Source organism: Nicotiana sylvestris, chromosome 7 (genome assembly GCF_000393655.2).
Source record: "Nicotiana sylvestris chromosome 7, ASM39365v2, whole genome shotgun sequence".
Lineage (NCBI taxonomy): Eukaryota > Viridiplantae > Streptophyta > Magnoliopsida > Solanales > Solanaceae > Nicotiana > Nicotiana sylvestris.
The window spans coordinates 39,271,404-39,285,910 of record NC_091063.1 but is presented as its reverse complement, the minus strand read 5'-3'; the positions used below and the strand labels follow the sequence as shown (position 1 = coordinate 39,285,910).

Genomic DNA, 14,507 nt, shown 5'->3' with positions numbered 1-14,507 from the left:
TATGCCGAGCGACAGATTTAAATTCTAGGTTCATAGGAGTCATGGATCACAAGCCGGTTTATTAGAGTCTTGCTGATCCGTACGGAGACGTCTGTACTTATCTACGAGAGGCTATGTAACTGTTAGGAAATTTTTTGCTTCATTTGATTTACTTGTCGTGCGATATTCTTGACATCACAATTCTAAACTTCTGTCTTCTATTCTCTCACAGATGGTGAGGACACGTGCTACCCGAGATGATCAGGCACCCACACCCCCTACTGCAGCCGTTAGAGGCCGGGGTCGGGGCCGAGGCGAAGGATGCGCACGTGGTGCAGCCAGAGCACCTGCATGAGCTGTCGCCGAGGTACCACCCGCAGTTCCAATCAGAGTCCAAGCACCTGATGAGCCTATTGCTACTACTACTCCAGATCTTCAGGAGACTCTGGCATAGTTCATGAGCATGTACACCACTCTGGCTCGGTAGGGTTGCTTCCCCTTGCTGTAGCTACATCTCAGGTCGGGGGAGGAGCACAGACTCCCGTTGCCCGCACTCCTGAGCAGCGAGTGCATGTTGAGCAGGTCCCTGAGATTATTCCTGTATCGCCTGCAGTGCCAGCTCAGCCCGAGGATAGGGCAGCGGCTTTCGAGAAGGAGCAACTGAGGCTTGAGAGGTTTAAGAGGTACAAGCCTCTTGTTTTCAGCGGTTTAGCATCAGAGGATGCTCTGGGATTTCTAGATGAGAGTTACTACATTCTCCGTACCATGGGTATATCAGGATCGAGGGGGTTTCCTTCACTTCCTTCCAGCTTTGAGGAGCCGCCTATGAGTGGTGGCGCACCTATGCGTTAGACAGTCCGGATGAGGCTGCTTCACTAACTTGGACTCAGTTTTCAGATTTGTTCCTGAGAGAGTACATTCCTCAGAGCCTTAGGGACGCATGGCGCACTGAGTTTGAGTTTTTGCACCAGGGTGCTATGACTGTCTTGAGGTATGTTGTCTGTTACACCAGTTTGGCTAGGCATGCACCAGCCTTGGTTTCTACTGTCCGCAAGAGGGTTTGCCAGTTTATTGAGGGGCTTATTCCCAGCATCAGATCTAGCATGGCTTGTGAGTTGGAGATGGATATTTCTTATAAGCAGGTGGTGAGCTTTGCTAGGAGGATTGAGGGTATGCATGCTATAGAGATAGAGGAGAGGGAGGCCAAGAGGTCTCGAGAGTCGGGCCATTTCTCTGGTGCCCGTGCCCAACTACAGGTCGTCATGGTAGGGGTTATATGAGTCGCCCTGTTCATTCAGCTCTTCCATCAACCAGTACTGCTCCAGCTCCTCCTAGGCCTCAGGTGCCTTATTATGCACCTCCGGTTTCTAGCGCACCTCCTGCACGGGGTGCTTTCAGAGGTCAGTCTAGAAGAACTGGCCCGAGCCAGTCACAGCCACCACGTCCTCCCAGAGCTTGTTTTGAGTGTGGTGATACATGCCACGTGGTGAGGGATTGCCCCAGACTTAGGAGGAGTGCACCTCCATAGAATTCTAAGCCACAGCGTGCCCCGCAGAGTTCTCAGGCTATGGTTACAGCTCCAGTTGCTGCCCCACCTGCTCAGCCAACTAGAGGTGGAAGTCGGGGAGGTAGAGGTCGCCCTAGAGGGGGAGGCAAGGCCCGATACTATGCCTTTCCTTCCTGTACCGAGGCGGTTGCCTCCGATTCTATCATCATAGGTATTATACTGGTTTGTCATAGAGATGCATCAGTTTTATTCGATCCAGGCTCCACTTACTCTTATGTGTCTTCTTATTTTGCTCTGCATTTGGGTGTATCTCGGGATTCTTTGAGTTCCCATGTTTATGTTTCTACTCCTGTGGGAGATTCTCTTGTTGTGGACCGTATCTATAGGTCGTGTCTGGTTGCTCTTATTGGTTTTGAGACCAGAGCCGATTTATTGTTGCTTAGTGATCGCAGCCTACTCCGCACTGCTAAAAAGTAGGAAGAGATGGTTGCAATAGCTTTTACCCGATTTGTGGGTCGGGATCTATTTCCACAGGGAGCTAGGAATGGAGTCGAGTATCTATTTAGAGTGGAATTGTGTATTTGTTCCAAATATCAATTCCAATCATTTTTGGTTTTTCTTTAACAAACTACTATTATCAACTACTAATTATAAATGCAACTAGATTATGCTAAATAAGAATTGCTAAAGTTGTATCTAATCGATAAAAAGGCACTAGGGTAGTGACTTTCACCTAGGTGGTTAATTGACGGGTAATTACTTCTAAGGCACGATTGACATGATTGGAGAAATATGCTATAACCACTGCACAATTTTACCCACTCTCACACCTCTCGGTAGAGAGAGTGATTTTGCCCAATTGACTTTCTCAAGATCAAATGGGTAGGCAAATTTACTCAAACAACTAGGGTTCAAGTCGGGTAATTACTCTCTCGAGGTTTAACCCTTTAATTGGGACTATCAATTATCTTGAGTCCATCCCAATTCCTTGTTGGGTCAATTTTGGAGACTTAGGCTCTCTTTCTGAAGAAGAGCCAACTCAACTTAGCACAAACCAGTGTTTGCAACCACCAATTCATAAATTAAACCATAGAATTAACACAAATAACAAACACCCATAGTCAATCTAGACCTAAATCACAATACTCATAAATTACCCACACTAGGGTTGAGCCACAACCCTAGCTAATGGGTTTAGTTACTCATGCTTGAAGAGAAAAATAGAGAAATAGATGAAGATAAAGACATATTAATTAAACACTAAAGTAAATACAGAGATTCTATCGTTAAAACTAAGAAGTTAAAATGCCCAAAATGGCTATAGATGGTCTTCTCACGAGCGCAACTCAGTTCAGAAAATAGTTGATACCCTAAAATGGAAAAAGGTTATATTTATACTAAGCTGAAAAAACTGGACAAAAATGCCCATGCGGGGTCAGTGTAGACCGCACAAAATGGTGTGCGGCCGCACTAGGCTCTTAACTCTGAAAAATCAACTCTCTGAACCCAGGCTCCGAGGACCGTGCAGAATGAACCGCAGTCGCGGAGGCTTCTAATGCGGTCCGCGCAGAATGGACTGTGGATTGCACAGGCTTGAACCCTAGCACTTGACATCTCTCTGAAGTTTGCTTCCGCGGACCGCATAAAATTGTAGTGCGGCCGCGGTGTCTTCAGTGTAGACTGCACAATATGTACTGCGGCCGCACTGCTTTGATGCCTTCAAAACTAGCTCTCTGAATCTCCCTAGTGCGGACTGCATAAAGTGTAGTGCGGCCGCACTAGGCCTGTTTCTACTTAGTTGTCTTGTCTTTGGTACTAGTGTAGGTTTCACTGCTTTTGAGCCGATCTTTGAAGTCTCGTCACTTTTTTGATCAAACCTGCAATCAAGGACAACTTATGAGCCTTTTGGTACTATTTTGTAAGAATTTATAATCAAAGCGTAAGCAAGAAGGAGCATGAAACACGTCAACATCCCTAGTTATCGACTCCCCCAAACTTAAGTTTTTGCTTGTCCTCAAGCAAACAAAATAAGACCCACCCCTTAAGGGAAAATCCAAGAATTTTCAGCTATCCTAAAGTAACCTCAACTAGCATCAATTGGGACTAACAATTGCCCTCAATACAATTGAATCATTAACAACATTTAACCTTTGAAAAACCATGGATCAAGTGTGACACAAGAGCATCAAGAGTTGACTCATTACATCAAAGAACTCTCTCAAACTTTGATCATTATGGAACCCAAACTCACACATCCTCAACTCTCCATAAGCAAACCTCACCTTTTAGAATTTGGCACACAAACCGAGGTTAATGGAAATTTACTCATCTCTCTCAAGAAAAGGTCACAAGTCCGGCTCTAAGTACCATATGCTTGCCTCTTATGTAAGTATCTACTAATGTAAGTTCCATTCAACTCAAGATCATATAGGGCTTTTGTAGAGTCATTGTGAAGGGCAGGGTAGGAAATATTTTGATCTAAGTGGGTTCCATCTTCCCTTAAGCACTTCTTTTGATTCATTTGGCACACATTCTCTTGACTCTTTGTGTCATCTCACTTTTTTTCTAAGGGTTTAGAGAGACACATTTTCACTCTTTCTCATGCAATTCAAACCTTTTCTTCTTTTTCAACTTTCCACACCTTTCATTCTTTGCTTTTTTTGAACCTTTTTTTATTCTTTTTCACATTGAGCATTTTTTTTCATTGCCTTTCCTTTTCTTCATTTTTGTGCCTTTTACCACTTTGTTGTCATCCTCGTCTCTACCCCCAAACTTATACTTTTGCCATGTTCTCAAGGAAATATCGGGTGCCAAGAGAGGGTATCTTGTAGAATGGTGATAAGCTTGTATCATAGTTCTTGAAAGAAAAAGGTCTAAGGCTCAAAAGGGTTAAGTAGGGATCATATCATTGGTAGGCAATGGAATTTTTCAAACTATCATTTGGATCAAGTAGAGCCTATAATCACTTCTCAAGTCAAATTTCACTTAATATTTCGCCTCAACAAACATTCAGGGCAAGTTCTAGACTAGTGGCTCAGGACTTGGACTCGCAATTCGATTTCTCACCACATAAGCTAAAGGATCGCTAAAGACATAGAGTCGGGGGCCCACGACAACCTTAGATACGATTTGAGAACACAATGGTCCCGAAAAACCACTTGATGATTAACGATCAACACAAGAGTCTCAAGGTCACGACTTTCACCATCCTAAACACAACATTTTGTCTTTGACCATGGGATCAAAGGCAAATGTGCTAGGCCCAAGTGAAGCTTTGCTTGAGGTATCCTTAACTATAAACTACTAAAAACAAAAACAAAAACGGACTCAAACCCTTAAGAAGGTTGTCACGCCATTCATCATTGGGAAGATCTACCCGATTCACACAACACTCCACCTTTGGAAAGAATCGTGGCATTAAGAAAATCAAAGGCTTATTGAAAACGTCCAAAACAAAACAAATGCTACGAACATAAATAAGAAGCTAAAAACGGAATTTTTTTGCGAAAATAGAACGAATATATACAATAGGGGATTTGAATATACAATGGGGATGAATATATACAATGATGTAACTTTATATACAGACCCAAAGAAAGATGAAAAATGCGATAAAAGTAACTAAATATCAAATTATATACAGACCAAATGTGAAAGTCAAGAAAGCATAAAATGAATCAATATATACATCCATCCACAAATGTAGGGTGCACCCCCTCAAATAAAAGCTGGCATTGTCCCCAATGCCAACTAGTCCAAATAAGCATAAAAAATAATAGAAAAAGGGTATGAAGACTCCCTAAGCCATGTCGGTCTGTATAGGATCATGGATAGTCCCTGGGTCCTCTGTGTGCTCGGGAACCTCAGACTGGTTCCCGGTGTCCTGCTACTCAGCTGCTGGGACCTGGGCCTGGACCTGGAAAGGCTCTGGATCTGGTACACCCTGTGGCTAACTGGAGGATGTCTCTGCTGGGTCCGCCAACTGGATTATAGCATCATCGGCTTTAGGAATCATCCTCTTCCTCTTCGGAGGTCGCTGTAACTGCTCCAGCTGTGGCTCAGCTGCTGGAACTGGGTCCTCAAACAATAGGTCTAAAGGCAGCTGGTTTGCCTTCAACTTGTCAACATCCGCTCGCAGCTTCTTCATAGACTCCTTGGAGGCCCGCGTCTTTCGCAACTTCTTATGCTCCTTAAGAGCCTTGCTATGTGAATCAACTGCCTTTTCCAATGCATCTTGGGTAGTGAGTATTTTCTTCTGGTTCTCAAGGATTTCTTTCAAAGCATCCTCAATGGATTGTGGGACCTGTGCTGGCTAAGGTGCCGACTGAGCTACAATAGTGGTGGTCAAGGTGGACAACTTGGATGAAGTAGTATACATCTAGTTGTTGATACTCTGAAATGTCTGACTCAGTCAGTGGGCAGTGATAGGATGGGCCCAGGAAGATGGGATCTCTGGTCCTACTGATGTGGAAGGGCCAGGAGGAATCTCAGTAGAAGTGGAGGCAGGCTCAGCGGAGGCCTCTACCGTAATTGGATCTTCAGACTGGCCAGTTGGGGTAGAAGCAGGGGCTTTTTAGTTCTTATCCTTGGGGTTGTCATTCCTCTTCACGCTATACCAGGAGAACAAGGTTGTCACCTTGACTTTGATGCCGTATGACCTCTTGTCCACCCCCAAGTCCCGGAAGTACATAGTGAGGGTGTTGGGGAAAGGGTAGTTCCGGTCATGCTCGGCACCTACTATAGAAATGATTCAGGACATCACATTCCCCACGTTGATGAGGTACCCTGCCATAATGGAAGCAACCAAAACAGCCCGGTGGAGAGGAAGAGTCTGGTCATGGGTAGTAGGATGTAACCGGCTGCACAAAAATGTCTCCCTACCCCTTGCCTCAAAATTTAGGGTCCTCCGTAGTATTTTGACCCCAGCTGCCAACCAATCAGGAACGGTACCCGCAATTGCCAGGTACTGAGCTAACCATGGACGTACCCCCTCGCCCATATCCATCTTTGCCATATAAAGAGACTTATCCTCCTCGTTGAAACCCATATATTCGTTGAGCGACTTCCCGTCAAACAACACCTTGAGGTTCCGAACCTTGGTCACTTTGGAGCCCTTTAAGATATGGACTACATTACAATAGAACTCTTTAACCAAGTATTCGTTGGCATCCACACAGGCATCTAAGAAGTGTTCCCAAACTATTCTAGTTTTGAACTATCTCTGCACGTTAGGGTTATGGAGTAAAAGATCTCTATCAATGAAACTCCGCTCCGGTATAAATTTTTTCACCGGCCACCACTCCCTAAATATGTGGTATGCCACCTGGCTCACGAACCTATCCTCCCAAACTTCGGGTTTCCTAGTTTGGGCAATGCCCCTAACCTGAGGCTCACCTCCCCTCAAATACCTCCTCATCCCCTTGCACTTCATCCTCACCTCCGTCTGTACCCTCCCCAGATAATGAAGCTGTGGGGGAGGTGGAGTATTCACCACTGCTGGCTATTGAGCCCTCAGACGACTCAGTAGCAGCATGCCCTGGTGCTTGGGCAGTGGGTGATGAGGGAGGGGTGTCTCCATGTCTGGACCTCACCGGATATGGGATGTATTCTTGGACTGAGTTCGAAGAGATCTCCCGAGAGGTCTCGTACTCACTCCATGACATGCCAATGGCTCTGTCAGCCGCTTTTATGGCCTTCCTCATGTTCTTTATGTTTTGACGAGCCTGGGGAGTGAGTTTAACCATTTTTTGTTTTCTACCCCAGGAAGATTCACCTCTGTCGGGTTGTTTGGAGGTCTTTGTTTAACCATTATCTGCAAACACAATCATCTTACATTGTTAGTATCAATAGAAGCAGAGAGCAACATTTATGCAGAAAGAATTGCAGACAGAATTGAAAAGTTGCAGCCAGGTTACAGAAACAACCCAATGTGGACCGCACAAAATGGAGTGCAGCCGCACAGGGACCACCGTGGACCGCACAATAACGACCGCGGTCCACACATGGATGGGGTTCAGACTACCCTTCCTTTGAATCTGACCAGTGCAGCCTGCATAAAATGGTACCACGGCCGCACTGGGTCAGTGCGGACCGCACAATTAGTAGTGCGGCCGTACTGACCAAGAGTAATCTTTCTGAAGTTTTTCAACGCGGTCCGCACAAAGTGGTACTGCGGACCGTACTAGGTCACCGTGGACCGCACAAAAGTGACTGCGGTTCGCATAGAGTGCCTAGCAGTGGCACTGAGTTAGGGTTCTTAGATTTTTCTTTTAAGTTCAACTTTTACTAATTTATGTCCCTACATATTTACCCAATCCATAAAACTCATTAAGTCCTCATGAATCAACATTACAACCAATCTAACCCAGCTAGCGAACTAATTATGGGAGGAACAAGAATTATAAGCTAAGAAAAATTGAAAATAAAATGAAAATGACAGAATTGAAATAAGAAAATGGAAAATTATGTTACCAGTTGTTATATGAAGTGAGGACTGATCGATGTAAGTAGTTAATTACAAGAAGAAAGGAAGATGACCAGTGCTCTATGCTTCTAAGAGTTAAAATTGTGAAAAGGGTAAAAGGGGGTCCCCAGGGTCTATATATAGAAAAGCCCCTGGGGCCCAATCTCACCTACCAGTGTGGACCGCACAAAATGGAACGTGATCCGCACTGGGCTGTAATGATCAAGCTTGGCCCAGTATCCCACTGCGGTCCGCACAAAATAGATCGCGACCGCAGTGGTCCACCCCGGACCGCACAAAGTGTAGTGTGGTCACAGTGGCAAACTTCAGAGAGGTATCATTTTGGCCTTCACCAGTGCGGACCGCACAAAGTGTAGTACGGTCGCACTGGCAACTTCAGAGACTGAACATTTTCTTCACTATGTCACTGCATCAACACAATCTCTGCAACATCTCGCAACCAGTTAGCCCAAAAATCAATCCTACACTACAAAGAAAATCAAAGAAAACAAGAAGAAAAACACATGGGTTGCCTCTCAAGAAGTGCCTGATTTAACGTCGCAACACGATGCATGTTACCACCACATCACTTGAGATGAAGGAGTGCCACCACGTGGCTGTCATCAAACTTTCCAAGATAATGCTTTACCCGGTGTCCATTAACTCTAAAGACTTCACCATTTTTGTTTTTCAAATCAAAAGCACCAAAAGGGGTCACAAACACAACTTCAAACAGTTCACTCCATTTGGATTTGAGCTTTCCCGGAAACAGACGTAACCAGGAGTTGAACAAGAGGACCAAATCACCTACGTTGAACTCCTTTCCACGAACATATTTGTCATGAAGGTAATTCATCTTGTCCTTATACAAGGACGAACTGGAGTAGGCATGAAATCTAAATTCATCGAGTTCATTGAGTTGTTCAACACGAAGATTAGCTGCAACATCCCATTCAAGATTCAACTTCCTCAAAGCCCACATGGCCTTGTCCTCTAACTCAACCGGAAGATGGCATGCTTTACCAAACACCAACCGATATGGAGACATCCCAATCGGAGTTTTGTAAGCCGTCCGATAAGCCTATATAGTGTCATCCAACCTTTTCGACCAATCGGTACTGTTTGCATTGATCGTCTTTGATAAGATACTTTTGATTTCTCTGTTGGAGACTTCCACTTGACCACTAGCTTGAGGAGGATAAGGGGTCAAAACCTTATGATTGACACCGTACTTGGAAAGCAATGTGTCAAAAGCTTTATTGCAAAAGTAAGACCCCCATCACTAATAATCGCATAAGGAGTGCAAAACCTTGTGAAAATGCTCTTTTTAAGAAATTCAACAACACTACGGGCTTCATTGTTAGGCAAAGCTACGGCTTCAACCCATTTTGAGACATAGTCAATTGCCACGAGAAAGTAAGCATTCCCACAAGAGCTAACAAATGGACCCATGAAATCGATGCCCCAAACATCAAAGATATCCACTTCAAGAATGGTATTGAGAGACATCTCATCCCTTTTTGAAATTCCAACCGCTCTTTGGCAATCGTCAAACCTCTTCACAAAATCACCCACATCTTTGAACAAGGTGGGCCAATAGAATCCACAAATAAGAACTTTCGAGGTGGTCCTCACCCCACCATGGTGGCCACCATAGGGTGAAGAATGGAAAGCCTCTAAGATACTCAATTATTCTTCCTCCGGGACACATCTACGAATCACACCATCCGTCCAAATCTTGAACAAGTATGACTCATCCCAATAAAAATCCAAACTATCCCGCTTGAGCTTCTTTCTTTAGTTAGAAGAGAGCTCACACGAAATTACTCCAGTCATAAGGTAATTGGCAACATCGGCAAACCATGGCATATCATTCATTGACACCGCAAGGAGTTGCTCATCGGAAGATGAATCATCGATCTCAAGGCCATCACAAGGCCTCCCCTCCTCCTCCAAACGGGACAAGTGGTCTGCCACTTGGTTCTCACTACTATTCCGGTCCATAATTTCTAGATCAAACTATTGAAGTAGTAACACCCATCACATCAATCTTGCCTTGGAGTCTTTCTTTGTTATCAAGTACCTAAGAGCGGCATGATCGGTGTGCACTATGACCTTGGCCCCCATAAGATACGGCCGAAACTTTTCCATTGCAAATACTATAGCCAACAACTCTTTCTTGGTGACTGTATATTTACTTTGAACCTCATTCATGGTCTTGCTTGCGTAGTACATCGGATGAAACATCTTGTTAATCCTTTGGCCTAAAACAACCCCAACCACAACATCACTTACGTCACACATGAGCTCGAAAGGCAAACTCCAATTTGGTGCGGTAATGATAGGGGTAGTGGTCAACTTAAGCTTGAGAAGCTCGAATGCTTGCATACATCCCTCATCGAACACAAACTTTGCATCCTTTTCTAGCAACTTGCACAAGGGGTGTACCACTTTTGAAAAATCTTTTATAAACCTCCGGTAAAAACCCACGTGCCCAAGAAAACTCCTCACCCCTTTGACAAAAGTAGGGGGAGGAAGCCTTGAAATCATCTCTATCTTGGCTTTGCCAACTTCAATCCCTTATTTTGAAATATTGTGACCCAACACTATACCCTCTTCAACCATGAAATGACATTTTTCCCAATTGAGTAAGAGGTTTGTGTCTTCACACCGGGCCAACACTCTATCCAAATTACCCAAACACTCTTCAAAGGAATCACCAACCACATTGAAATCATCCATGAAGACCTCCAATATATCCTCCACCATGTCGGTGAAAATAGCCATCATGCATCTTTGGAATGTCGCCGGAGCATTACATAATCCGAACAGCATCCGAGAGAAAGCGAAGGTTCCATACAGACAAGTAAAAGTGGTCTTCTCTTGGTCCTCCGGGGCAATTAAATTGATTATACCCTGAGTACCCATCCAAAAAGCAATAAAAAAAGCATGCCCCACGAGACGATCAAGCATTTGGTCAAGGAATGGCAATGGGAAATGGTCCTTCGGGTCACCTTGTTTAGCTTCCGGTAGTCCATGCAAACCCTCCAACCTGTGACTGTCCGAGTAGGAATAAGTTCATTGTTGTCATTGGTCACCACAGTCATACCACCCTTCTACGGTACACATTACACCGGAGAAGTCCTTGAGCTATCAGAAATGGGGTACACAACCCCGACATCCAACCATTTGATCACTTCTTTCTTCACCACTTCTTGAATAGCCTCGTCCAATATTCTTTGATGCTCCAATGAAGGCTTTGTATCATCCTCCAAGATAATTTTGTGCATACAAAATGCGGGCCTTATTCCCCGAATGTTAGGTAGAGTCCATCCAATTACCCCTTTTTGCTTTTGAAGCACCGCCAAAGTGGCCTCAACCTGCACGTTAGTAAGGCATGTAAGTAAGGATCCTCCACATTGATCATAGCACTAGTATCATCCACAATCACAGCTGTGACAAGGTCTACAAATGAGCACACCTCGGTGCTATTGGGTTGCTTCATAGACTTGCAAACATGGAAAATGACCTTTTCATCTCCCACTCGAAGTGAGCTCACCTGCTTCAACATCAACCAATGTCTTCCCCGTTGCAAGGAAAAGTCTACCCAAGATAATAGGAACCTCATAGACCACTTTACAATCCAAAATGGCTAAGTCGGCCTGCAAAATGAATTTGTCCACCCGGACAAGCACATCATCAATAATGTCGAAAGGTCGCTTCATCGATCGATCCTCCATTTGAAGTCTAATTGAGGTTAGCCTAGGTTTCCCGATACCCAAAGTTTTGAAAATCGAGTAGGCCATTAAATTGATACTAGCTCCCAAGTCACATAGAGCCTTGGCGAAATCCGCACTCCCAATGGTGCAAGGAATGGTGAAAGAACTGGGATCTTCAAGCTTCGGGACCATTGAATGCACTATAGCACTAACTTGGTGAGTCATCTTTATAGTTTCACAATCCATAGAACGCTTCTTTGTAACCAAGTATTTCATGAATTTTGCATAACCCGGCTTTTGTTCAAGTGCCTCCACCAAAAGCACATTAATAGATAAGCTCTTCATCATGTCAATGAACTTTTTAAACTGATTATCATTCTCCTACTTCGCTAGCCTTTGAGGATAAGGTGGAGGTGGCCTTGGCAAAGGAGCCTTGGCTTTTGGCACAACCGGCTCCGGCATGCTAATTATGTGTTCCCTAGACGGGTTCACATTTTCATCAACCACATCTTCAACCACACCTTAGAGAAGTTCATATCACCGCCTCTCCCACTTCTTGTTGTGACCGCCATAACATGGTTGTTCCCACTCTTTGGGTTCACTACCGTATCACTTGGTAGATCACCCTTCGGGGTATTCAATGACTGAGAGATTTGGCCTAATTGCACATCCAAGTTTTGGATAGAGGTGTTGTGAGAAGCTAACTGTGCATCAGAATCTGCATTACTCTTCATCATCTTCTCGAACATCATTTCAATTCTACCCATATCATTACCAGAAGAACTAGGACCTTGAGAAGGGAAAAGAGGTAGATTGTTCGGTTGTTGGTACATTGGGAGCCTTTGAAAGCCTTGCCCCCGGTTGCCTTGGTTTCCATTATTGTTCCACCCGCCTTGATTGCTGTTGTCGCCCCAATTGTTTTTATTTCCATTCCAATTGCCTTAGTTGTTGTTTTTATTACCCTAATTGTTGTTTTTGTTGTTGTTGTTCCAATTGCCACCACCTTGTTGTTGATTGCCCCAATTTCCTTTGGGTCACTATTGTTGGTTTGAAGAGTTACCTCTATTGCCTTGATAGTCGTTGACATATTGTACCTCTTCACTTTGATCATCATAACCATCATTTTGACACCCATCATATTCATCAACAAATTGCTCAGAATTTCCTTGATTTTGTTGCCTCCTTTGCCTTCTCTTGTTGACAAGCATACTAACACCCTCCTTGGCATTCACTTGCGAGGATTCTGAACTTGTTGCAACTATGCCTTATCCAATTGGTTCATAGTAGTAGTAATATCAGTTATCGCTTGCCCGTGGTCGTGCAACTCCTTATGCAAATGGATAACCGTAGGGTCACCTTAAGGCACATTTGCTCTACTCTGCCATGCTGAAAAAGTGTCCGCCATTTCATCAAGTACTTAACATGCCTCATCATAAGAAAGCTTCATAAAATTGCCCCCGCCCAATTGGTTAACAATGCATTGATTTGTAGTATTTATGCCCCGGTAGAAGGTTTGTTGGATCATGGCCTCAGTCATATCATTATTTGGGCACTCCTTCACCATCGTTCTATACTGCTCCTAAATCTCATGCAAAGGTTCCGTTTACTCTTGCTTGAAGGCTAATATTTCATCTCGAAGTGCCGCCATATGACTAGGAGAGAAGAATTTGGCAATAAACTTATCCGCCAACTCATCCCAAATTGTGATAGAATGGTTGGGGAGTCTCTCGAGCCAGTCTAATGCCTTCCCTCGAAGTGAGAACGGTAAAAGTCTCAGTTTCAGCACATCCTCGGATACATTCATCTGCTTGCTCCCCCAACATGTATCTACGAACCCCTTGAGATGTTTGTAGGCATTTTGATTCGCAGCGCCCGTGAAGTATCCACACTGCTCAAGTAAGGTCAACATCACATTGGTTATTTGAAAGTTGCCCGCCCAGATTCTGGGTGGGACAATAGCACTTGCATAACCCTGGTTCAGAAGTATTCTGGGATCCACTCTTGGAGGTGGCGGAGGAGGGTCTAGAATAATGTCATTTGGATTCGCATTGGCATTGCGGCCTCTACGTTGTCCTTGAGGTGCAAGAGGCACCTCATTTTGCTCAAGATCATCTACCTCCTCCCCCGCTATCACGTTTCCAAGAGCGTCATTAGCGTTGTTTAAAGCCATGTTGGTACTTGAGTAGTGACACAAACAAGTAAGTAACAAAGAAGGAAAGAAGAACAATACACAAAACTAACTAAATAGATAGCCAAAACCGTTAGCTCACCGGCAACGACGCCAAAAAGTTGATCGCAACCTACTCCATACTACTAAAAAGTAGGAAGAGAGGGTCGCAATAGCTTTTACCCGATTTGTGGGTCGGGATCGATTTCCACTGGGAGCTAGGAATGGAGTCGAGTATCTATTTAGAGTGAAATTGTGTATTTGTTCCAAATATCACTTCCAATCATTTTTTGTTTTTCTTTAACAAACTACTATTATCAACTACTAATTATAAATGCAACTAGATTATGCTAAACGAGAATTGCTAAAAGTTGTATCTAATGGATAAAAATGCACTAGGGTAGTGACTTTTACCTAGGTGGCTAATTGACGGGTAATTGCTTCTAAGGCACGATTGACATGATTGGAGAAATATACTATAACCGCTGCACAATTTTACCCACTCTCACACCTCTCGGTAGAGAGAGTGATTTTGCCCAATTGACTTTCTCAAGACCAAATGGGTAGGCAAATTTGCTCAAGCAACTAGGGTTCAAGTCAGGTAATTACTCTTTCGAGGTTTAACCATTTAATTGGGACTATCAATTCTCTTGAGTCCATCCCAATTCCTTG

General features: G+C 44.1%; 1 protein-coding gene across 1 annotated transcript; it reads right to left on the bottom strand.

The window, feature by feature from the left end:
* Positions 1-8,535: 8,535 nt before the first annotated feature.
* LOC138873018 (uncharacterized) lies at positions 8,536-9,953 on the bottom strand. Its single transcript, XM_070151448.1, has 3 exons — positions 9,767-9,953; positions 9,163-9,433; positions 8,536-8,827 (listed from the first exon to the last, which is right to left on the bottom strand). The coding sequence occupies exons 1-3, from the start codon at positions 9,951-9,953 to the stop codon at positions 8,536-8,538; spliced, it is 750 nt and encodes a 249-aa protein (XP_070007549.1).
* Positions 9,954-14,507: the final 4,554 nt, after the last annotated feature.